The sequence below is a fragment of the Amblyraja radiata genome, chromosome 16 (assembly GCF_010909765.2).
Source record: "Amblyraja radiata isolate CabotCenter1 chromosome 16, sAmbRad1.1.pri, whole genome shotgun sequence".
Taxonomy (NCBI): domain Eukaryota; kingdom Metazoa; phylum Chordata; class Chondrichthyes; order Rajiformes; family Rajidae; genus Amblyraja; species Amblyraja radiata.
Window position 1 is genome coordinate 9,071,541 of NC_045971.1, and position 25,750 is coordinate 9,097,290.

At 43.2% G+C, this 25,750-nt stretch overlaps 1 protein-coding gene across 9 annotated transcripts in view; it reads right to left on the reverse strand.

Annotated features, from left to right (window-relative positions):
- rara (retinoic acid receptor alpha) overlaps positions 1-25,750 on the reverse strand; it is a 541,920-nt gene that overhangs the window by 125,718 nt on the left and 390,452 nt on the right. The window contains exon 1 of one of the 9 annotated variants that reach the window (XM_033035050.1): positions 6,344-7,077. The exons of the other annotated variants lie outside the window; for them this stretch is intronic. Coding sequence (XP_032890941.1) covers positions 6,344-6,500 — 157 coding nt within the window. The 5' untranslated portion in view covers positions 6,501-7,077. Of the gene's footprint in view, positions 1-6,343; positions 7,078-25,750 lie in introns of those variants that run through there. 9 annotated transcript variants of the gene reach the window in all.

Sequence of the window (25,750 nt, forward strand, 5' to 3'; positions counted from 1 at the left end):
ATAACTACTTTGAATTCTCATTAATTTGTTTTATTTCCCCTAATTTCAAAGAATGATGCCTCACCTATAACTGAACAGGCTTAACACAGTCTGCATTCTCTTGTTAAGATGTCCACTTAAAACCTGAATGTCCATTCTCCATAAGTATGCCTTTAATATTTATATCAGTAGAATGTTCCAGACAAAATCATGCTATGCATGATGATATTCCCACAATATTTGCAAAAGGGATTTTCCCTCATATAAATTAACTTTTTTTGTTATCCCATCTAGGCAGGAGTGACTATTTGGAGTCCAGCCAACTCAATGGAGATCAGAAGCAAAACTATTTTGATGCGAATAACTAAATATTTATTGAATGAAACATCTGCCTAGCAGAGGTTAATTTTCCAAATCTTCCAAAACAATGAGGAGTCAACTACAAAAGACACATTATTTTTCCGTGCCTGAATCATCATTGGGAGACATTTCATTCCAGAATTTTCACATGCAGTTTAAGATCCAATCTGAACCTTTGGTAACTTTAATGTGTTGCCTCAGTTCCGAATCTTCAATGGGTCTGTTCTCAGCCTGCTGATTGTTTCCAGCACTATCTTTCTCTGTATCAGATTGCTAACAGCTGCAGTTCTTTTTTGCACACATGGAATTCAGTGGGATGATGCCGTCACCGATTTTTAATGGGTTGACCAAGCATTAGAGCAGAGTCCCAAAGTAAACATTCAGATTTGCCAAGGGCCATTATACCTGGTGGTTCCAGCTGCTGACATGAACTAATCTGGAGTTTATTTTGGATATGCCGATGACTGGCCACACAGGCCCTGTGTATCGGGAGCCAGATTCTCCACAACGCCCAATGAAACCAAAACAATCGACATGGGAAGGTGGCAAGAAAGAGAAATGTTTTGTTCCCTATCTGCTCACTGGAAAAAAAAACATAGCAATGCTTGCCGCTAATATGCATAAAATGCATGGAATTGATTTGACCGATCAATCAGTTTGAGTCTGCCACTTTTAGCTAGAGCAACATTAGCGGTATGTGTGCATGAATTTATCTCCATTTCTCAAACACCAGTGCAGCAATGGCGGAACACGAGTCAGGCGGAAGTCACTATTGATCCCTAGCCCGAATCATTTGCAGTAAAGCATCATGAATGGACACTGGACGAGGCCAAGCTCGGAGGCAAGACCATGACGGTAAATCAGCACCCAGCTCACAGATGAAGATGTGCAAAATGGCGGTGGAACGTAACAACTCTCTAGTCCCAGAAGAGGATCTACTATCATCCGATACAACCATTATAGTTTTTAAAATCTCTACTCCAATTGCAAATCTAACAGGGTTTCTAACAGTATCATACGACATAGGGTACAGAATCAGGCCATTCAGCCCGTCCAGTCTGCTCCTCCTTTCAATCGCGGTGGATCTGTTTCCCCCTCTTAAGCCCATTCTCCTGACAATACATGCAGTTTGCCAGGAGGGAATAAAAATCCTATCTATCCTTTTAACTCTTTTCAATATGCTATCGAATCTTATACAAATTACTTATTTCCCTTCATATTTAGAAATAAAAGCATCGTCCAGGGCTGATGTCGATCAGCCAGGGCTTTGTACATTTGCCAGTGAAGCCTCTGATTTGGCGGCCTTTGGTGTGATAATTTACATCTGCCCAACCCAGCAGATGGGGCCTTGTCCGAAGAGCAGTGCGTCCAACAATGAAGCACTAGCTGTAGCCTGGCCTACACCTCATGGATTCGGATACATTTACAGCATACAAAGACCCATCATTTATTTATTTGCCTCTCCGTACTCCACAATTTGGGATTGTAATAGAAAAAAATCACATGTGGTTAAAGTGCACATTGTCAGATTTTATTAAAGGGCATTTTTTTAATACATTTTGGTTTCACCATGTAGAAATTACAACAGTGTTTATACATAGTCATCCGCTTTTCAGGGCACCATAATGTTTGGGACAGAGCAATGTCATGTCAATGAAAGTAGTTGTGTTTAGTATTTTGTTGCATATCCTTTGCATGCAATGACTGCTTGAGGTCTGCGATTCGTGGACATCACCAGTTGCTGGGTGTCTTCTCTGGTGATGCTCTGCCAGGCCTGTATTGCAGCCATCTTTAGCTTATGCTGGTTTGGGGGGCTAGTCCCCTTCAGTTTTATCTTCAGCATATAAAAGGCATGCTCAATTGGGTGCAGATCGGGTGATTGACTTGGCCACACAAGAATTGACCATTTTTTAAGCTTTGAAAAACTCCTTTGTAGCTTTAGCAGTATGTTTGGGATCATTGTCTTGCTGTAGCATGAACTGCTGGCCAATGAGTTTTGAGGCATTTGTTTGAACTTGAGCAGATAGAATGTGTCTACACAGAATTCATTATGCTACTACCATCAGCAGTTGTATCATCAATGAAGGTAAGTGAGCCAGTACCTTCAGCAGCCATACATGCCTGGGCCATAACACCCCCACCACCATGTTTCACAGATGAGGTGGTATGCTTTGGATCTTGAGCAGTTCCTTCTCTCCTCCATACGTTGCTTGCCATCACTCTGATATAAGTTAATCTTCATTTCATCTGTCCACAAGACCTTTTTCCAGAACTGTGGTTGATCTTTTAAGTACTTCTTGGCAAACTGTAGCCCGGCCACCCGATTTTTGTGGCAAACCAGTAGTTTGCATCTTGCAGTGTAGCCTCTGTATTTCTGTTCATGAAGCCTTCTGTGGATAGTGGTCATTGACATATCCACACCTGACTCCTGAAAAGTGTTTCTAATCTGTCGGAAAGGTGTTTGGGGATCTTTCTTTATTATACAGAGAATTCTTCTGTCATCAGCTGTGGAGGTCTTTCTTGGCCTGCCAGTCCCTTTGCAATTAGTAAGCTCACCAGTGCTCTCTTTCTTCTTAATGATGTTCCAAACAGTTGATTTTGGTAAGCCTAAGGTTTAGCTGATGTCTCTAACAGTTTTATTCTTGTTTCTGTCTCATAATGGCATCTTTGACTTTCATCAGCACAACTTTGGTCCTCATGTTGATAAACAGCAATAAAAGTTTCCAAAGGTGATGGAAAGACTGGAGGAAAGACTATGTGCTGAGAGGATACCTGCATTAAGGAGGCAATTAAACCTGAGCAATTACAAACGCCTGTGAAGCCATGTGTCCCAAACATTATGGTGCCCTGAAATGGGGGACACACGGACTATGTATAAACACAGCTGTAATTTCTACATGGTGAAACCAAAATGTATAAATGTATTAATAAAATCTGACAGTGTGCACTTTAATCACATGTGACAAATCTCAATTTGTGGAGTACAGAGGCAAATAAATAAATGACGGGTCTTTGTCCCAAACATTATGGAGGGCACTGCATTTACAACATAAAATTGACCGTTCAGTCCATATCGTTCAAGAGTGAACCATTTAGATTAATCCCATTTCTGAGAAAGGAATTTGAACCCTTGGTTTCTGGTGCACTTGCGTAGTAACCGAGCAAAGACGTAGTAGAATGAAACGTATTATCAACACGGAGTCTCCAATTATAAGCTAGGCCCTCGAGTATTGCTAAAAATGGTGTGGTGATTTTGAATAACATTCTCTGTAAAAGCTGATAGAATATTTAATTGAAAGCCTAACAGACCATTCTGTATTTATTCCAAGGAGCAGCATTTTGCGTGCTTTTGAGACTGCATTAAAAAAGATTATGGCGCAGTTAAAGTGATAAAAAGCATCAATAATCACACTTAAGAGACTTTCAAATGCCCAATTGTATCTGAAGGGAATGATTCAGGATTTTCCTTATACTGTAAATCGTTCCACTTTGCTCTTACTTTGTTCAAAAGGTCTCTTTCTACCATACCTCTGCCAACCAATTATTTTGTAACCCCTGACTGCTTTGAAGGCAAAATAGTATGGGAGATGTTTGGAAATTAAAAAACATGAAAATGAAAAAAATAGCAGAAATGTCTCTACTTCCACTCTACGCTCACCAACATTGCTCCATCAGTCCCCTTTTTACCTCTCTCCCGATCTGTCTCTTCCTATCACCACCACCCACCAACTCCCAATTTTACATCCCCCCATACACCTGGCTCAATCTGCCTATCATTCCTCTCCTCGCCTGGTTCCACCGGCCACCTTCCAGCCCCAGTTCTCACCCCTATTCCGCATCTCACTCTTTTATATTGGCCGTCTCTCCTCTACACTAATTTAGTCTCTCCCCGATCTCTTTGCCTCCACAGAGGCTGAGTTCCCCCAGCAGTTTGCTTTTTGCTCAAATAATGGCAATATTTTAAATTAGTAGGTAGACACAAAATGCTGGAATAACTCACCGGGACAGGCAGCATCTCTGGAGATGGAATGGTTGACGTTTCGGGTCGAGACCGTTCTCCAGACTGACTTTCAAATTAGTACCTCCACAAGGTGCTGGAGTAACAGCGGGTCAGGCAGCATCCCTGGAGAAGGGAACTTTCAGTCCAACTGAGTTACTCCAGCAATAGACAAGAGGTGCAGGAATAGGCCATTCGACCCCTCGAACCAGCACCGCCATTCACTGTGATCATGGCTGATCATCCACAATCAGTACCCCTTTCCTGCCTTCTCCCCATCTCAGCTATCTTTAAGAGCTCTATCTAACCCTCTTGAAAGCATCCAGAGAATTGGCCTCCACTGCCTTCTTCTGAGGCAGAGAATTCCACAGATTCACAACTCTCTGTGTCTTTGTGACTTTTTCTTTTGTAAACCAGTTCCTTGCTTCTACATTTCAAATTGGCGTAATCCTATTCCAATAAGCAAACCGTTTTTGGAACAACAGCAGTTTTAGTATAAGTGAAACATTTTCGATTATTAGCGGGCATATCCCAGATTTCAGATAAAGAACGCTTGTTGGCAATTTCAGCCGAGTAAGTTTCTGTAGATCGCATCTTGAGAGGGGCAGCGATATGCCAGCTCTACGTGTGTGTATACTGTTGCAATTCACTTCCTTTTGGTGACAGGGGAGAAGTGGATTTATGGTTCTCCTGTCAGAATAAGGAAGCTTGGATTTTTGGTAAAGAGTAAATCTGTGGAGCTGGAGCACAGAGCAAGCTTTCCCGCGTTTGCCTGTTACACAGAAACCGGGTAAGCAAGCAGAAGGAAGCAACTTCTAACAGCTCGCGTCATTTTAGTCATAATGTTTTGCAAGTAACCCAATGAGAGATTTATGACGTTGCAATGTTTCGACAACTAACAGAATTACAGTGTGTGTTTTAAAATGCAGTTTTAAATGAAAAAATGAAGTTTTTTTCAACAGGTTTACAACAGCTACAGTGTATTAAACGAGATAGCGTCTGTTGCAAGTAAACTAAAACACAGAAACATGAAACTAGAAAAAAAATGTTAAATGCACACATCGTTGCTGAGATGTCCGTTGGGCTATGCCCTCGGTTTAAAAACCTCAATTATCACACAAAAGCATCTTGCATTTGCATTGCCGCGAATAACAAAGAATCTCTTGGCGTGCATTTTCTATTCAAATTATTTATTCAAATGCACGGGAGGCGAGAATGAGGAGCATCAATGAACACCGCTGTTGGAAGCGGTTAGCATAACTGCACGAAACTCACAGGCAGGGGAAGCTAATGCAAGTACACCGATCACAAGCACACTGACTGGGGCAGGCAACATTGCATTCTAATCAGGAACACATGAAAGTTGTCCCAGTTCGTTGCGGCCAGAATACCCTCTTAAACAGGAGATCTAAGTTTATTACTCTGCCTGCAGTGCAGGAATGTGCAGGCTCGACGCTGAGCTGAAAGAAGCGGGGAGGGGGAAAAAGGGAGCTTGTATGTGTCTTTAATCCTGTCGCCGATCTCTTGTTTTAGTCAAGAATTCGTGCCTTCCACTGTATCGGTTTCCAGGACCGTGTTTGTTGCATATGCAAGGCCGGCAGTATGAATATTCCACCGACTCTTACAAAATCCATTACAAAACCCTGGTCACTTCTTTTGAAATTTAGCTTTCACGGCTTAGTATTAAAACTAGTTACATTGTTGACTCTGAATCACAGAACCAATTGTTTAGCCTCACATTTTTGTCCTCTCTCTCTCTCTCTCTCAAAATAAAACTTGTGCAGTTTGGTGACTTTTTCTTCAAAATGTTTTTTTCATCATTCTTCGCCAACGGGGTCATTAAACTAGTTTAAACAAAACTCTTATGATTCTCAATAACAGGAGAGTTTAAAATAGAGGATATCTGCTGCAACACACACACACACACCAAAAACTCCCATGAAAATGAACACAGCACCCTGGAAAATAAATGGATTAGTATGGATGAAATGGGTTTGTGGTACCTACACTGTGAGTTGGGTAGCCTCTGCCATTCTTTGTGTCTGATCCCAATGAAGCAGTGGGAACTCGATCCTTTTCCCTGCAGCATGCAGGAGGGACTTTGGGAGTAAAAATCCACCAGCTGTCCGGGATTTACTGTCAGCACGTCCATGCAGTCAAACATTGCGAAACGGAGCAGGAGTAAAACAAAATTGCAACACAAGAAAAAATGGCAACAATCCACCGTCCTCTTTCCTCTCTCTCTCTCTCTTCTTTGCTTCCGTCAAGCAGGGGTCGGGTAGATTGCAAATTAGCACCAGGCTCCTTCACACAGCAAGACCACTGAATGAGCAGAGGACAAGGTGGGCAGCAGCAGCAGAAGAAGAAACAGGGATCATGTTTGAGGTCTGTTTCTGTTGTTGTGACTGGGACCCAGAATCATGGTCAGTCCCAGCTGCTCAAGCCCGTGATCCTGTAATCAATCCAAATCGTTCATTTACTATTTAAATATCTCGACACCGCCAAGATCCCAAAAGGGAGGCAGGCGCAGCCCTGGTGGAGCAGAATAATATCACCAGTTCCACTGCTTCGCCTCTCTCCGAACAGCCCCACAGTCTCAATGCATCTTGCTCAAACGCCTCTTCAAATGCCCGCGTTGTCTTGATAGATGAAAACACTCGAGTTTAGACAGTATTTTTCTGTCGTGTCCCCTTCTGTGCGATCTTGAGCAAGATGTCTTGGTGCTCTCTGTGTATCTCTCCTCTCTCCCTCCCACCCTCCCTCTCTCTTTCTCTCTCTGTCACTGGGTTAAAAGGATTCATTTGCTTAATATATGCGCCTGAACTCTCCCTCAACCCTTTCCCTGGCAGCTAACCTTCAAATGACCCTTCACCATTCTGACATCACATTCAGCCCCTCTCAATCTTCTCTTTTTCTTCCCTCGGTGCTGCAAATATTCTTGTCAATCAGACCAGGGACAAGAGACGGACTCCTGCAGCCAGCAACTCGGGGAAGCACAGAAACAAGGATAACAAGAAGCTGATGGGTGCTTTACTCTCTGGACAATCCATACAAAAGATAATAAATAGCTTTTCTGATGGGTAATTTATAATTTTCACACAGCAGTTTGCAAAAAAAAATAAAAATTAACACAAGGTCTGGAAAGGAAACCCTGAGACTGGAGCTGCTTTGTTAATGTGGGAGCAAGAACTGTGCAGGTTTCAAAGTTATTGATATATTTCTTTTACGCAGAATATCTGATCTAAATCCCCTCAGCATTTCTAGATTCATTAGAATCCAAAATTTGCAGCAAAATAATTTGATATCATCAAAAATAGCTGCAATGAAAGGCAACAAATATTTTTTGCTGCTCATTGTGCTACTCTGGGGCTGCAAACACTCACAATATACAGTAGTGAATGAGGATGAAATAATGGGATATACCAGCGTTTTTCTGTGTCTATCTGTTTGAGGTTGACTAGTTCGGTCTGCTGGTGTCCTAATAATAGTGGTGGTAAGTGTACCATGAGTTGAGAGACTAAATTGAACGGCTATCATGATAATGGCTATGTTTGAATTCAATGATTCTTCTGGCAAAACGTATAACCCACGTTATAGTTACAGTTTTTTACAAAACACTGACGAACCTAAATAGAAAGCAAAAATCCAACAGCGATGGCAACATCAAGACAACATTAATCAGAGAGCAGAAATCAAGCAGAATGAACGACTATTATATTTTCCATTATTCACATGAAAGCTTTAAGATTTTAAGAGGACTGAATGATAGAGGTATGAAAAGAATGAAATGAGAGGGAGGGTGATGATCATACATTTAAGGCCTTTTACAGCTCCAGGGCATCGCCAGTGATGCAGTAGGTGTTGTAATGTATTCGATTTAAGTCTATAATTTGCTAAAGTTGCACGTAACAATGAGTCTACCAGATAACTTGGTTATAACGTAAACATAACAGAACATTGCAAACATCCATCCACTCTCCCTCACATTTTCCCCTGGGATATTTTACATGCACCTATCTCCATTTGCTGACGACCACACATACAATGCCGTGCACACCTACGTTATTTGTTATCAGGCAACTGAATCACGTTGTCACCAACTACAGAGCGGTCCTGACCTTCCATCTACCTCATTGGGATACAAGCAGAAGCCTCCACGTGGTGCATCCCGGGCAATGTTGACGACGGAAACTGTACCACGGTGACTGACTGAAGTAGCCAATTCTGCAACCAACGACCGCCAACCGTCACTGACCGACCGGAAAGACGTGATATGGAAGATGGCCGGACACGAGGAAGAAGAAACTACCTCATTGGAGGCCCTTTGATCGGACTTAACTGGGCTTTATCTTGCACCAAACATTATTCCCTTTATCCTGTACCAGTACATTGTGGATGGCCTGATAGTAATCATGTGTAGTCTTACCGATGGCAGGATAGCATGCAGCAGAAAAGCTTTTCTCTGTACCTCGATATATGTGACAATAAACTAAACTAAACTCATGGTAAACTTGAATGCACAATCTTCGATTATAAAATAAGTGTAACCATTATACAAAACTTGAGCATGTTGAATAATGCATCTGAATCTTGGGAGAAAATTCCCCAATGGATTGACTTGCAATAATTTTGTAAAATAATTATACTAATATTTAATGCAACTCTACATGGCTAGGTGGGATTACACCCAGAATACTACAAGTAAAAGTCAATACAGACTTCTGTACCGACTGTCTCGGAAGGAACTGCAGGTGCTGGTTTATACCGAAGATAGACACAATTTCCGGAGTAACTCAGCGGGACAGGCAGCATCTCTGGAGAGAAGGAATGAGTGATGTTTCGGATTGAGACAATTCTGAAGAAATACAGCCTGTCCCACTGAGTTACTCCAGCATTTTGTGTCTATTTTCTGTATCGATTTGTTCGTCTATGAGGTGAAGACTGTTTCAGAAAGAATATCCTGTCTGTACTTTTGGAAAAATAATCTCCACCCTATTTTTCTTGATAATTTGCAACAGACGAACATTTAATAAAGTCAGATTTACAGGACTATTCATTAATGCTCGAATGGAGACATAATCATTAAAAAAATACACACAAACACTGCATTGGATATTGGTCCAGGGAGACTCTGGTCACCACATCTAAAATAAAAACAGGCACATAAGTAAGACCAAGCCTGTAATTTTATTGCAGACATTCAGATAATAGCCACAAGATGTTTGTTGGTTTCCTTTTTAAAAGAGCATTGTAATTTAACCATCCTTGGGATATCTGTTCCTCAATTTACTAAGTACAAGTCTGAACTGTTTTGTTTCCCAAATAGAAACCTGAACAACATTTAAAAAAAAATTATTATAGCATTGTTTATCTTTGACTATTGCAGCCCATTCTATATTTGTGGATGTGTTGTGAACTTTCTTGAGATGCTTTTGCTATTTTACTAAATATAAATACGTTGATGTTATTGTGTGGTGTGAGCTGACTCGGAGAAAGAGAGCAGGATTGAGCTCCTGACTGCACCATATCCAATTGCATCATATCTGCCATGGGCTGCCATGGTGGAGGCAGGTTCTCTGGATGCTTTCAAGAGAGAGCTAGATAGGGCTCTTAAAGATAGCGGAGTCTGGGGATATAGGGAGAAGGCAGGAACGGGGTACTGATTGGGGATGATCAGCCATAATCACATTGAATGGCGGTGCTGGCTTAAAGGGCTGAATGGCCTACTCCTGCACCTATTGTCTATTGGAATTATTTTCATCACAGGCCTCGTCCCCCCAATTTTTATATCTCCCAGGAAATGACATACGTGGAGTCACGGGAAGCGTTTAGAATAGTCTGGTTATGCTGCTCCACCCAACACGCGCTTAAGGCAAAAGTACAAAGTGTTGGAGGAATTCAGTGGGTCAGGCAGCATCTGTGGAGATAATAAACAACAAAACCCAAAACGTTGTCTGTTCATTGTCTCTCAGTTTCTTCCAGCACTTTAGTTTAGTTTAGTTGGGAGACAGAGCACGGAAACAGGCCCTTCGACCCACCGACTCCACACCGAACAGCAATCACCCCGTACACCCGCACTATCCTACACACTAGGGACAATTTACAATTAACCTACAAACCTGTTCGTCTTTGGTGCGTGGGAGGAAACCAGAGCACCCTGGAAAACCCACATGGTCACGGGGAGAACATACAAATTCCGTACCGACAGCACCCGTAGTCAGGATCGAACCCGGGACTCTGGCGCTGTGAGGCAGCAGCTCTACCAGTGAGCCACCGTGCCGTCCCTGTGTGTTTTGCTCAAGATCCCAGTATGTCTAGTTTGCTGTGTTTCCATCATGACTTTGGGTCAGTCTCTAAAGGACAGCTGTTCTCTTCTCTCACAAATCTATTCATTTGCATCATCGATGGGGTTTTATGGTTCAATCAAATTTGTTGGCTGTTGAGTTGATTTTGTGTTACAAATGTGGCCAGTGGTCCTATTCAAAGTCAATTAAAAACTGGTGAGTTTATACAAAACAATACACACACGGATTTAAGTCAGCCACTTTGAAATAGCCTTCCTCACAATTAGTAATGAAAGAAATGGTGCCTTGAGTGAGATTTGGCATGTTTAACTGCCATTGAATCGGATTTCGTCCTCTCAATATTCCTACATAATCCTTCTGCTCTTGATGTGGGACACATATTATAGCCTGCATCCGTCTTCATTTTAAAGTTATCCCCCAATCAAAATGAGGTGTGATCATATAGTAGCTGTAAACTACAGTCAGAGTCATAGAGTCATCACACAGGGGGGAAACAGGGCCTTCTGCCTAACTTGCCCAAACCGGCCAACATGTCCCATCCACACTAGTCCAACATGCTTGCGTTCGGCTCACATCCCTCTAAACCTATCAGTTATGTAACAAGACCAGGACAATGGTGCTGCAATGAGTCTTTGGAACTCAATCAAGACAGTGAGAAATAATCCAGTAAATTTCAAGGGCATCCTAACAGAGACAGAAAGAAAACCAGACACCAGCTATGCTAGAACACAAAGCGAGTCTGGTTTGATGTGTAGCAATACTGCCAAAAGAACGTTTCCACCCCTTACATGGTCTCATATGTAGCTAATGGAAACTTGTGTTGCATTTCTGACAGTCTGCAGTTGGAAGGAGCCTTGTCTTCATTAGAAGCTTGGGAGCAGAAGAATTTACGATTCCCTTGGATGCCACTTGGCATATCTCAAATCAATGGTGCCTCACTCAGTTGCCACCAGCAAAAATACCACCGTCAGAAAGAAACAGTGGCAAAAGCTGCTATTTTTGGTTAAGGGTAGTTTGTGCTCCTACGCCATCAGTCCATATAGATTAGTAACGTGATATTTATACTGTTTTATCTGCATGGACTAATCGCACATTTCCGTGTTTGAAAGTTGAAGTGAGGATCAGTGTTGCAGCGACTTGCTTTGCAACTTCAGTCTTGGCAAAAATCGTCTGAATCAGACCTGCAATGCAGTCACGCCAATGGTCAGGTGTCCAACACAACAACACAGTAAACAAAGTTATGGCCGAAATAATATTCTCAGTATTAATGTGAGCATTGTACGAGAGGACAATGTAAGAAACTAATCATTGATTTACAGAGCTAAGGGCACAAACCTCCCACTGATATCAGAGGGATTGTCATGTTCACTGCTGAGAAGAGCGATCGGCATGTTTTCTGTTAAAAGGTGCTCGTCAGGAAGAAGCTGTGACTTTAAATTACCATTTGAACAGGATCCGCGGGGTTCCGAATGTATTTGCAAGTTAGGGGGAAAAGAAAATCTCCCACCGCTTGCCACAGTTTCATCAGAAATAGCTGGCCTTGTGAATGGGGGGCCTGCGATGGGTTACCGCCCTTTGGCTACTTTGCATACAACAATAGCAAACATCCAGAAGAAAAGGACTCTTTGAAGACCTTACCACGGAATTTGCGGACACCCAAAATTATTAGTGACATTGAAGAAGAATTATATTGGACTCAAGGCTGACAACATTATATCCCTTAGCTGTAAATGGAGGCTTTTAAAAAAAAACATTCGACAAACTATTCCCCAGCTGAAGGTGAATGGGGGAGTGGTTTAGATAAAGAAATCCCTAAGTCAGCCAGAACAAGTATGCTGAAAACAACATGTTATTTAGATTCAATTAAATTGGATTTAAAGATCAGTTTCCTCCCAAATTCAACATTCACGGTAGAAATTATAGGTTGGACACATTCCTGGCGGGAACAATGGTCGATCTCATGTTGTCTGGATATAGCAATATTCACTCGACTTTCTGCATCTTGCATAGATAGCAATTACGTGTATGAGTGAAAGATGACCATTGAGAATCGGTGGGGCGGGAGGTAGATAAGATACTCAGGATACATTGTGTGTGGTGGCGCTGATTAATTCTTTCAAGATTAATTTGGAAACAGCATTCGCAGCAGCCTGGACAATTCCCCGACATTCCCATCCACGCTGTTTTAAGGCCAAACCACGCAACATTCTCCAGTGCCATGGCTTCTTGGACTTTGTTTGGGGAAAAAAACAGATTTTAAACTAGATGCATTTCTAGACAGCAATAAGACTAGAAGCCAAACAATAACAGACTGAACACACTGTGTAGGAAGGAACTGCAGATGCTGGTTTACACCGAAGATACACACAAAATGCTGGAGTAACTCAGCGGGACAGGCAGCATCTCTGAGAGATGCTGCCTGTCCCGCTGAGTTACTCCAGCATTTTGTGTCTATCGTCGGACCGACCACACTGGACAGAACTCACTTCCTTTGCTCTTTCTTCCAAGCGTTGGAAGAGAACCACCAGTTAACGCAGCAGTAGCAGTAGGCATGATGTCCGTGATGGACAGGGATTCAACTATCAGTGATACACATTTGCGACAGGCCAGTGAGCAACTTAATGATATCTCAATTACGGCAAACAATACATTCTTCATTAAAAAAAAGACACAAAGTGCTGGAGTAACTCGTCGAGTCAGGCAGCATCCTTGGAGAACGTGGATAGGGTCGGGACCCTTCTTCAGATCTCGTGTCTCTTTTTTGTAAACCAGTATCTGCAGTTCCTTGTTCTACGTTAATACATTCCTGATGTACTGGAGGACTCCCACCGTGACAGCAATGCTGCCTGCCCTGCCTTCAGCATAAGTTCAACGAGATGATACAAGAATAAGTAACATTCATGACCACTAACAATCGATATATATATCAAATTTTAAGTGCTACAACCATTTTCAAAGCAGTTGCACTATTTAACATACGTACATGGAAAATTAAAGAGTGATAAGTTCATAGAGCCAAATGATACACCAAGCATTTAAAGTTCCCCAATGTATTCACAAATGAGCTGCAAATAATGTTTGAATCGGAGACACAGAAAAGAACAAGGTAATTAAAAGGTCTGAAGAAGGGTCTCGCCCCGAAACGTCACACATTCCTTCCCTCCACAGATGCTGTCTGTCCCGCTGAGTTACTCCAGCATTTTGTATCCACCTTCGATTTAAACCAGCATCTGCAGTTCTTTCCCACACAAGGTAATTAAAAGGTTTAGTACAGAAGACTGTGCTAAAAGTTTTGAAATAAATCACCACATTACGTAGAAGTTAGATATTTAAGGTATTTTATCAGAATTTTCCATTAATTTGTGAAGATGTTTATGTTGTTAAAATCAATCAATTAATTTACGAATGAATGAATGAAAAGGAAAAAAATGATTCATGATAAAGTATATGGATGCTGACATCAGCCATCTTGGTTAAAGTCTGAGCTTGCCATTCCCTGCGTTGTGAAGGTCGAATTACACGGGTGGTGGTGTCAATAAATGATGCTTCAGAGTGTTCGAGATCACCAATGGGGCTATTTCTCTGCTCATCAGCAAGACTGAGGAAAGCCTCAATGTTGTTTGTTATCAAAACCCACAGGAAAATGAGCGATCCTTCAGGGCACCATTACAGGCATAATGTGATCAGCAGAATTAGCCTACCGCTGCAGCTTTGCTCAGTTTCCCAGACAACAGTGGGTTCAGTATCAAGCTCAATAGGGTCACTGCAGTGTTTGGCAATGAGGTTGACCTAAGATTGCAGCACAGGCTTCCCCATCTATCGGGAAAAGCACAGCCAAGATGGTTTACACGCTGAGAGACCAACTCCATTTTTGTTAAATATAAAGAGAATCATTTGGAGCTAATTGCAAAGTCTTACATAGACACTGATTACAACACTCACCTCTTCATTAAACACAAACTAAAAACAAGAATTTAAAAAAAAATGTAATTGATTGCCGTTGACCAAATACTTTTGAGCAGGGAATCTCACTTATCCAAAGCCTTCTTTACCCCCTTCTCATTACTCATAAAGGCCCAACGCAAGGGACAGTGCAGTGACAACAATGAATAGTGGCCATTAATCATACAAAGAAAGACAAAAATAAAGCAAAACCAGTTTACCATTGATCATGGGGATGGGCAAAGGCACACAGACGATGACTTTTATCTTCAAACACATCCCAGATTTTTCATAAAATATAAAAGAGGGAAAAGAAAAGAATTTGAAGGGGAAAAGACTGAAATTCTTTGTTGGCTCAATGTTTTTTAAATCTTTCTTTTTAGCTTGAAATGTCCTGAATAATATTTAACTGGATTCTCTGTTCCGCTGCTTTCTCATCAATCTACCTATCACCTCTTCCTTTTATGTATTTCATACTATTGTAATGCACTATTCAATCAGCACCCCAATCAAATATTTAGGCTTTTGTGCTTCTCATTATCTGTGCCCTTTGGTTCAAAGGGTGTCATTAATCCAACTCATCGTGAACTATGCGAAGGAGTTTCGGAAGAAATATTCAACGTATCCAGGTCCCACCAGTAACAAAGGGAGAGAAACCAGTGGCCTCTGGTTGCCGTTCCGCTGCAGAGGAGTGATGGAGGCCAACGGGCTAGAGAGATAATGCCACTGGGTTAATCTTGCACTCTGTATAGGAAAGAACTGCAGGTGCTGGTTTAAATCGAAGATAGCCACAAAATGCTGGAGCAATTCAGCGGGACAGGCAGCAACTCTGGAGAGAAGGAAAGGGTGACGTTTCGGGTCGAGACCCTTCGTCTGAAGAAGAGATCTCCAGAGATGCTGCCTGTCCTGCTGAGTTACTCCAGCATTTTGTGTCTGTCTTTAATTTTGCACTCTGGTACAAATACATAATCACGGGGGTAAAGCATTTTCTTAGTCGCTTCTTATCGGTGCCTTGGCCAAACTATACGCACTAAAGCAAACGCAACTCACAAAATCCAGCCGTAACACCTCGCTGCAAATATAAAACAAAACAATAATCAATGATCAATTTCCCTCCTGGGATAAGGTTCTATCGTATCAAATCATATCGTAGCTATATCTGCATGTGTGTTTCACACTAAGGGCAGAAATGATTTATGAAAATTTCACTTATGGGTTTAATAGAAAGAAGAAACAAAGAACTGTACTGTTTTTCTTAAGCATTTCACAGGACTTTTTGAACTACCATTATCATTCTGATGTAGGCAGCCAATTTGTGTACAACAAGTCCAACAAAAGAAAAGTAATATAATCCTGTGTCTTAGGTGTCAGTTGAAGAATAAGGTTTATCTAGGAATTCATAAAAATAAAAACCCACTTCTCCTTTACTGCTGAGTGTTATCTTTAATGACTATCTTGGAGGCAGGCAGGGCCTTGGTTTAATGTAGAAATAAGGAACAGCAGATGCTGGTTTACCAAAAAAAAAGACACAAAGTGCTGGAGTAACTTAGAGGGTCAGGTGGCATGTCTGGAGAAAGACGCTAAATGCTAGAGTAACTCAGCGGGTTAGGCAGCATCTCTGGAGAAAAGGAACAGGTGATGTTTCGGGCTGGAACCCTTTTCAGACTGAAAGTTAGGGAAAGCCAGAATTAAACAGGACCAGGAACAGATCTCTGGAGAACATGGATAGGTGACGTTTTGGGTCGGGACCCCCCCTTCACTCATTCAAAAGGTCGCATCTCCGACAGAACAGCCCTTTCCTTAATACTGCACTTAGGGAAATGCCAGACTGGAATCTTCACTCAAATCGGTGAAATGACACTTAAACCAAGGAATGATTTTGGGGCAAGAGTGTTAACACCTAACACAAAGGTGGTAAATCACAGTGCAAACATTCTTGATCTTAAGGGGTGGCACCGTGGCGCAGCGGTAGAGTTGCTGCCTTACAGCGCCAGAGACCTGGGTTCGATCCAGACTACCGGTGCTGTCCGTACGGAGTTTTTTGTGTTCTCCCATGACCGCCTGGGTTTTCCCCCCACACTCCAAAGACGTACAGGTTTGTAGGTTAATTGGCTTCGGTAAAAATCGAGAATTGTCCCTGGTGTGATCGCTGGCTGCCGCGGGCTTGGTGGGCCGAAGGGCCCCTTTCTAAACTAAAGCGAAACTATCTGTACTGAAAAAGGATGAGCCCACAATATAACCAGCAGGATGACTCCCACAAGTGGATTTAAACTGAAGTATCAGTTAATATTTGCGCCTTCACACCATTTTAATTTTAAGTGCGTGAGACCCAGTAGCATAGCAGAGGATGTGTCCTATTGAATCTGTACCACCAAGAGTAATCCAGCTAAACCAGTTGCCCTGTACAGGCATTGATCCAAATCCGTTTTGAGTCTGCTTCCACCCACATGTTCGGCAGATCATAATATTAACGCAAGAAAATTTTACCTTCAAGTTGCGTCTAATTATTTTGCCAATCTCTGGTTATTAAATCTCTCAGCCATCGGAAGCAGTGTCTCTGGTTAACTCTTTATTAATTAAGACATTAAACATGTCAAACACGGGAGAAGAGCAACATTAATACAATGCGCAAGGTGCTACTGTGTATACAGTGTGACTTTGAAAAGCAAGTTCCCTATTTCCTGCACCTTAACAGCAGCCTTGGCAACATATGGGACGTTCTTTTCAGCCGCTCACAACAGAATAGTTGGTGCAATTTTTATCAAATCGCTTTCTATTAATATAAACCCATCAGTTGCCAGGCTGTTACCTTTTTCGTAAATCGCGTGGATAGATAGGGTTCACACGCCCAGGGTAAGTGCAGAAATAATTGAATAAGTTTTAAATAATCTCAATCATTCTTAATTATTTCACGACCTCTCCATCCAGTCCACTAACTTGCTGTCAGCTGTATGACATCCATTTAACAGCCTCAGTGGTAGCTTTCATTTACCAGAAATCCTCTGTGGTGTGACTGAAAATGGAATTATAATGTTGAGGCAAAGGGATATCTATCTGAGCATAGTAGCACTCTCCAGTTTAAGCACATGAATATAAACAGAATCCTGAATCTGGTTGGATCTTCAACGTGCCGCCATGAAACGCCAATGCAGCTTTTGCACTTATTTTGAAGGAAATTTTAAGCATTCAGGGTGACACAGTGACACAGGGGTAGAGTTGCTGCCTTACAGCGCCAGAGACCAAGGTTCGATCCTGACTACGGGTGTTGTCTGTACGGAGTCTGTACGTCCTCCCAATGGCCGCGTTGGTTTCCTCCAGGTGCTCCGGTTTCCTCCCACACTCCAAAGACGTTCAGGTTTGCAGCTTAATTGGTTTCTGCATGTTGTAAATTGTCCCCGGTGTGTAGGCTAGTGAATGTGGGGGTCGCTGGTCGGCGCGGATTTGGTGGGCCGAAGGGCCTGTTTCCGCGCTGTGTCTCTACAGTAAAGTCTAAAGTCAGAGGTGGACAGGGTTCTGCAGCCTGGGAGCGGAAGGGCCAGTCTCAGACAAAATTATGCGAGGCACTACTGGACAATTACAGCATCACCAGCTCGACGCAGGAATTGAAGCTGTACCATGAACTATTTTGTGCACCCGTATTTCTTTTCCTCCTGACTCATACTCAGGCACGGGTCAGTAACAGGCTTTAGTGTCTCACCTATGCGGTCAGGGCAAATGACCCCAGTGGCCCAGACTAGAGCTACAATTGATCGTTACCCATTACAAGACATGACCAAATGAGGACATGAGGTCAAATAACGCACAGCACTTAATATCCTTTTAGAGGAAGAATTAGTAAATTGCACTGGAAAGTAACATGTATCTGTATTCATAGAACAGAACTCTTGTAGCTTCTCAAATTTTTAATTTTAAGTAAGGTTTTTAAAAATGCAGGCAAATTCAGTGATGGCTAACAGTTTCTGAAATGACGCTATTTTCCTTGTTTTCCATTGCACCCAAACCTCACTGTATTGGGCATATTTAATTTAAGTTATTTTATTTTTAGCGGTTCAGCGCTGAAACAGGCCCTTCGACCCACCGAGTCCGCGCCGACCAGCGATCCCCACACATTAACACTATCCTACACACACTAGGGACAATTTACACATACACCAAGCCAATTAACCTACATACCTGTACGTCTTTGGAGTGTGGGAGGAAATGAAGATCTCGTAGAAAACCCGCGTGGTCACGGGGAGAAGGTACAAACTCCGTGCAGACAGCGCCCGTAGTAGGGGATCGAACCCGGGTCTCCGGCGCTGCAAGCGCTGTAAGGCAACGACTCTACCGCTGCGCCACCGTGGCCACCCTGACAATATGACCATACATACAATCATCTTGATTACTCTGCAGCTGAAATGAAGAACAGTGTCCACGTAAAGTGGAATTCTAGCTCAGTGCTGGATCTCATGGGTTCTGGGCCGGTCCAACGCTCACGATTCGAACATGTCATTTAGTCTGACACTTCAGCGCAGCATTGAGGAAAGCAACTGTCAGAGGTCCTGTCTTTTGGATGTTAAACTGAGGCCTGTATGCTCTCCTATGTTATTGCAAAGCAAGCCACAATACACTTCTGAAAAAAGAGCTCGGAAACTGCCACTGTCCTGGCCTGCCAATATTTCTCCATCAACCAACATCACTGAAGTAAATTACCTGCCTGTTTACCTTGCTGCACGTGGAAGTTTATTGTGTGTGTTTGCTGCCTCTTTTCACAAATGAATTGTTTTGCTACACCTTTGGGATGGTGAGAGGACTTGTTAAAATGTAAGATATTTTTCTTCACCCAAGGATGAACAAGGAAAGCACATTACTTTTTTTTTTTACACAGTGTTTGCTCCAATTGTATATAATTCAGTATTTGACCTATTCTCACTGCCCTGCAATTTCCCAAACACCTTTAGATTATCTGCCAGTTGCAATACACATATACACAGCAAATTGGGTTGACTATTATTGAGTGTTTGACCTCTGTCTTATTCACTTATCTCGCAACACTGAGAGGTTTGTTTCAGCTACTGCAGTAACGGTAATGTTCCAAGCCATCAAGAATTCCAAGGACGAGCACTAAAGCTGAATGAGAAACCTAGATTCCGTTTTATTTAATGATACGATGACACTAGAGAGGCAGCGAATGATGGAATTCACAATCAACTAGCTCTGCTCTCACTATTGGGGTCAAAAGGAGCCACGCAGTTGATGCTTCCTCTGATGGCAAATCAGAAATTCTGAGCCCATACACATTGTTAACATGGAATGATATCTCTCGCACATAACCCACGCACGCACGCGCGCACTCACGCGCAAACACATCCGTAAAAGAGCGCTCAGCAGACCCACCGTATCAATGCAATTCATGACAAACAAGGGCCCCATGGCCTGTAAATCACCTTTTGAAACTTTGGCAGAAGAGAGAAGTTAAAACCAAGGAGCAACAAAAAAAGATTCACGGGACAGAATAAATCTGTTTGAAACAGTGGTAGAGCTGTGTTCCACAGCGCCAGAGATCCGATTTCGACCCCTGTGCTCGGGTGCTATCTGTGTGGAGTTTGCATGTCCTTGCTGTGATGGCTCGGGTTTCCTCCCACGTCCCACTGACGTGCGGTTTTGTAGGTTAATTAGCCTCTGTAAATTGCCCCTCGTGTGTCTGGAGTGGATGCAAAAGTGGGATAACATTGAACACATGTAAACGGACGATGAATGGTCGGTGGGTGAAGGAAGGAGCTGCAGATGCTGGTTTAAGCCGAAGATAGACACAAAATGCTGGAGTATGTCAGCGGGACAGGCAGCATCTCTGGAGAGAAGGAATGGGTGACATTTCGGGTCGAGACCCTACTTCAGACCGATTAATTGTCAGGATGATTGATGGTGGGCCGAATGGCCCGTTTCCATGCTGTAGCTCTAAACTAAACTTCACGATGTTTGCCTGGTGACAATCTATTTAATGTTAACCTGCACACACACACACCCCTCCATTTCACCTCAATTATACTGCGAATGTCAGCAAATTAAAAGTAAATGGCTTGCAGTTTCAAACGCATCCGACTTGAGCCTGTATTTGACGTGTGGGTTAATTCTTCCAGATTTACATAGACAGACCACATGCGAGTGACAAACTATCGGTGCTGCGTGTATAGGCCACCACTTTCCCAGGAGACCTTGCCTCCAGCACACGTTCAGAGTGTACGCATCACATTGAAGCCACACACTCCTTCCCCACTGCAGGTTTGGCTTCTGGAAAAGAGAGCGTTGAGTTGTTTTTAATTATTCACTGTTTCCAATACCTCCCCCTGCCATTGATTCCTTCTCCACTCTTGATGACCGTCCTTAATGGCCTTTCAATCAACTCGAAGACATCACCCTCCCTCCAAGAAGAATAAATGAGCATCGTGGCATGGCGGAAGAATCTTGTGGAACTGAAGATGGATGCAAAATGCTGGAGTAACTCAGCGGGACAGGCAGCATCTCTGGAGAGAAGGAAGGGGTGACCTTTCGGGTCAAGACCTTTCTTCCAGGATATTTTCCAAGACCAAGAATTTCTGAGATCCGCTGCATTGAAAGAGACGGCGCCATTTCATGCTGAAAGCTGGGCATAGCTGGTAAAGCAGTGCCCATCACTAGCTGCCCTTGGTAAGGGGATGGTTATCTACCAGCTTGTTATCTTATGGAAAAGGTATTCCCATACTCCCGCGGAATTCCAGGATTTAGTCCAGTGACAAACAGAGTAGATATCCGAATGAGGTTCCCTCCCATTTTATCCCCCTCTTTTCATTGTACCCCACCTGGATGCACTTTAATTTCCCCCTTTCTCCTCCCCACCCCCCCTCCATCCCCCTCTCCCTTCCCTTCTCCCTCCGCCGATATTCCTTTCTCTGGCTTCACATTTCAAATCTCTTCTATTCTTATTTCACACTTGTTACATTTCCATCTCTGGCCTGGTCTTTGTCCATCTGCCCACCAACCGGCCCCCTGTATACTTCCACTATTTGCTAAGCTTTGTCGCGCCCCCACCTCTCTTCCAGCTTTCTCCCCCCCCCCCCCACTACAATCTTTCTGAAGAAGGGTCCAGACCCAAAATGTCGCCTAACCATGTTCTCCAGAGATGCTGTCTGACCCGCTGAGTTACTCCCAACACTTGTTGTCATTTTTTCCCCCCCGCTAAATCAGCGTCTGCATTTCCTTGTGCCGAAGGTTTTTGATTTGGCCGGGTACCGGAAGTAATCTTCTGGAAGTGGCGGCGCTGCCCAAGCAACTGCGACTCGCCTGCAGTCTGTCTGTCTTTCCTTTCATTGTTTTATTTTTGTCTTGTTAGATGTATGTTTTAGTCTATTTTTAGTTGTGTATATGTGGGGGGGGGGGGGAACTTTAAAAAAATCGCTTCCTTCAACGGGGATGCGACCTTTTCCTTATCGTATCGCCGTCTCCGTCTGCGCTGAGGCCTAATATCGTGAGGTTGGCGGGCCTCCAACTGGAATCGACCTTGGGGGCTCCGGTGGCAGAGCCCATGGACTCACCATCACAGAGCTGGCTGACTTTGGAGGCTGTGGTGGCGCTGTGGCTGCGACCCGATTTCAGAGGCTTCGGCCGCGGGCCCTGTCGACGGTAAGATCGGGAGCTTGCAGGTCCTTGGTTGGTGACCGATTTTCGGGAGCTCCCGTAACAGCAGCTTCGTCCGCCGGACTGGAGAGTAGCGGCTTCGTCCGCCCCGAGTCGCGGAGTTTGGATTGGCCCGTTCGCGGAGTTTAAAATCGGCCGCGGGATCTACCATCACCCGGCGGGGGCTTCAACATCGAGAGCCTCGATCGCCTCGACGCAGCGGGAGAACAAGCAAGGAAGCGATAAGACTTTTTGCCTTCCATCACAGTGAGGAGGTGCCTGGAGAGTCACTGTGATGGATGTTTGTGTTAATTGTGTGTTTTATTGCTTTTTTCTGTCATGACTGCAAGGTACACAATTTTGTTCAAACTTAAATTTTGAATGGCAATAAAGGAAATTCAATTCAATACTTGCAGGTGTTTCTGTACACCCACAGCCCCTATCCTTCTTGTTGGCAGAGGCTGTGGGTTTGGGAAGTGCTACTGGAGTAATCTAAGTGAGTGATTGTAGCGCATGTTGCAGCTACACAGCCACCATGTACCAGTCAGAGGGAGAGTGTATTTTAAGATGTCAATTTGAATTAAACAGGCTTTGTCCTTGATGCTGTCAAGCTATATAATGCCTTTTTTAAAAAAATATTTGAACCAAGAACAGTATGTGGACAGCCTGTTTGGTTGCGGCAGGCTTCATATTTAAACTTATACTGCTCTTGTTTGAGCAATCAGCATTGTCGAGGCTTTGAACGAATACCAACATTAATACACCTCCCTCTTCTACTGTCCCGGGGTACTGCTCTGCTTAAATTAAATATGGTATCTAGAAAATAACACACACTAAAGAAAAAAAATCAGAAAATTGTTTTTGACACTACTTGGCACTAAAAACTAAAAAAACTTTGGGACTTGCACAATTGCGTACGTTATCCTTAAAAACAAAATATTCATTAGCTTTCTTAAAAAGGGTGGCGTGGCCTGCAATTCCTTTTTTTCCCATTCCGAATCACTATTTAAAGCTTCGGGGTTTAAAAGCAACGAAAGAACCCAAGTGTAATAAATATTTCATTGGCGCTGGTTGAATTTAGAGACCCCCTGCCAACACGGCCACCTCAATCTGATCCTGGACTGTTGTGGGTCATGCATAAAATAACATATAAATATCCACACAGGGCTGGCCTGACCTCTCCTCTTTCTCCTCAAATTGCTGGCAATATTAAGGTCAGTTAAACCAATCATCGACCCCCTCAGCCGGTCCAACAAATTCTTTGTTTGGGGGAGAGGGGGGTGGGGGGAGAGAGAAACGGTCTTTGCATCGACAAGGTTCTTCAGCAAGATTGCTCATTTGCTCCTTTGAAGAATGGGGAATTTCCTATTGTGTGATGAGGCAGTGAAAGCAGACAATCCAGGCTCGCTAATGACTGCCTTCAATAAGCCTGACAAGTCTCATTACATCAATTACTGAATCCATCCTCAGCCCCGCGGCACCGAATGTTTGATTCTATTTCAACATTATCTCAGTTCCAGAGAGGAGAGGATAAAAATAAATGACGAGAATACTGAATCAGAGAACGAAGGCACCAGGAAGAAGGAAGGGTCACCTGCCATGTTGCATTAGGCATATTGGGCTCATTTCTTATTTACCCCAGCCACTGCAGCCACAGTACAGTCATTCAAAATATTTCATTCAAAAGGCGTTATGGACTTAGAATGGCTGCAGAATACCTTGCGTAGGAAGGAACTGCAGATGCCGGTTTACACCGAAGATAGACCCAAAATGCTGGAATAACTCAGCGGGTCAGGCAGCATCTCAGGAGAAAAGGAATGGGTGATGTTTCGGGTCGAGACCCTTCTTTATTATGTGCAATGTTACTGCGACAGATGTTAAAAAGAACCTTGTTAAAAAAAAAATACTTATCATTCCATGTCTTTTACTTTAACTTGGATATAATTCTCTTGGTATCTACAGAATGCTGTGGCATTTCTTAATGTCAGTTGTTTTACATCCATCCCTTCATTACTCAATCCTTCTGTCGGAAGGTAGGCAGGCAGGTTGTCAAGCCTGAGCAATCTCTACCACCCCTCTATGCTCACTGCCACTCCTCCATGCCCACTGCCACTCCTCCTTGCCCATTGCCACTCCTCCATGCCCCCTGCACCTTCAAATTGCTGATCAGCAGCCATGAAGCTGGGAAGAGTATTGAACACTGACCACTGGGAATGCAAGCCCATCTTCCGTATCATTGCGGAACGAGTGAGACAATATTACCAAGCTCAGATCTGATAACTCCCCAAATGCAAATAACCTGCCAATATTTACAGTCAATTGTCACTTGGGACAGCTCTGTGGCACAGCTTGTAAAGACGTTACCTCACAGCTCCCACGACACAGGTTCAGCCCCGACATCTGCGTGGAGATTGCACGTTCCCACACGGTTTTTCCTCCCACGTCCCAAAAATGCGGGATGGTGGATTACTTTGTCCACTCTAAACTGCCCCTAGTGTACAGGTGAGTGATATAATTTCAAGGGAGCTGATGGATATGAGGGGAGAATAAAATGTAATTAGTGAAGGAGAGGAGTGAGGGGTAAGCAATGCTCAGCACAGGCTCGATGGGTTGAAGGGACTATTTCCAAACTGTATGCATTTACAACTCAATGACCAAATCAACAGAGAATGAACTTTTATCCGGCCAAGAACCAACATTTCAGGAAGGAGAAAAATAGGGGGAAAAATTACCCCTGAAAAAAGAGGGGGAAAAAAGCACCAAAAAAAAGCTTTTTAATTATACTTTCAGTGGAATCAATTTAGCGAAATAAAAAACATAAACTAAAATAATTCTCAGCAATTATTGAATGCAGAGCTGTCCCTTCCTTGACCACTCCCCTCATAACACATTCATCAGCTAACAAGGTGCGGCTTGTAGGCAATATTCACTCAGGCATGGACAATTACACAACAGTTTTAATTAGCAATTCGGTTGTTGAGTCACAGAGTCATACAGCACAAAAACAGGCCCTTGGGCCCAACTAGTCCATGCCGACCAAGATGCCCCATCTCAGCTAGTCTCACCCCTCCATGCCCACTGCCACCCCTTGCCCACTGCCACCCATAAGCTTGGCCCATATCCTCATACCTGTCCAAATGTCTGTTTAAGAAAGAACTGCATGCAGATGCTGGAAAAATCGAAGGCAGACAAAAATGCTGGAGAAGCTCAGCGGGTGAGGCAGCATCTATGGAGCGGAGGAATAGGTGACGTTTCGGGTCGAAGAAATGTATTTTTAATGTTGTCGTATAATTCAGTTGCTGTCATGCTTTGTGCAAGTGCACAACACACTGATATGATGGGGTGGGGGGGGGGATTGGTTATAGACAAGTTAATCTATTCACAGAGATGTACAAAACTAACACTGTATACATGTTTTATAGCATAGTCTGTTAAAATAATTATTTATACCAGTCTATCTCTATATCAATGATCAGACACATTGGAAAGTTATTCCTTGTGCAGTTGTTGGCCTGCTTATTTTCCACTCTCTAAT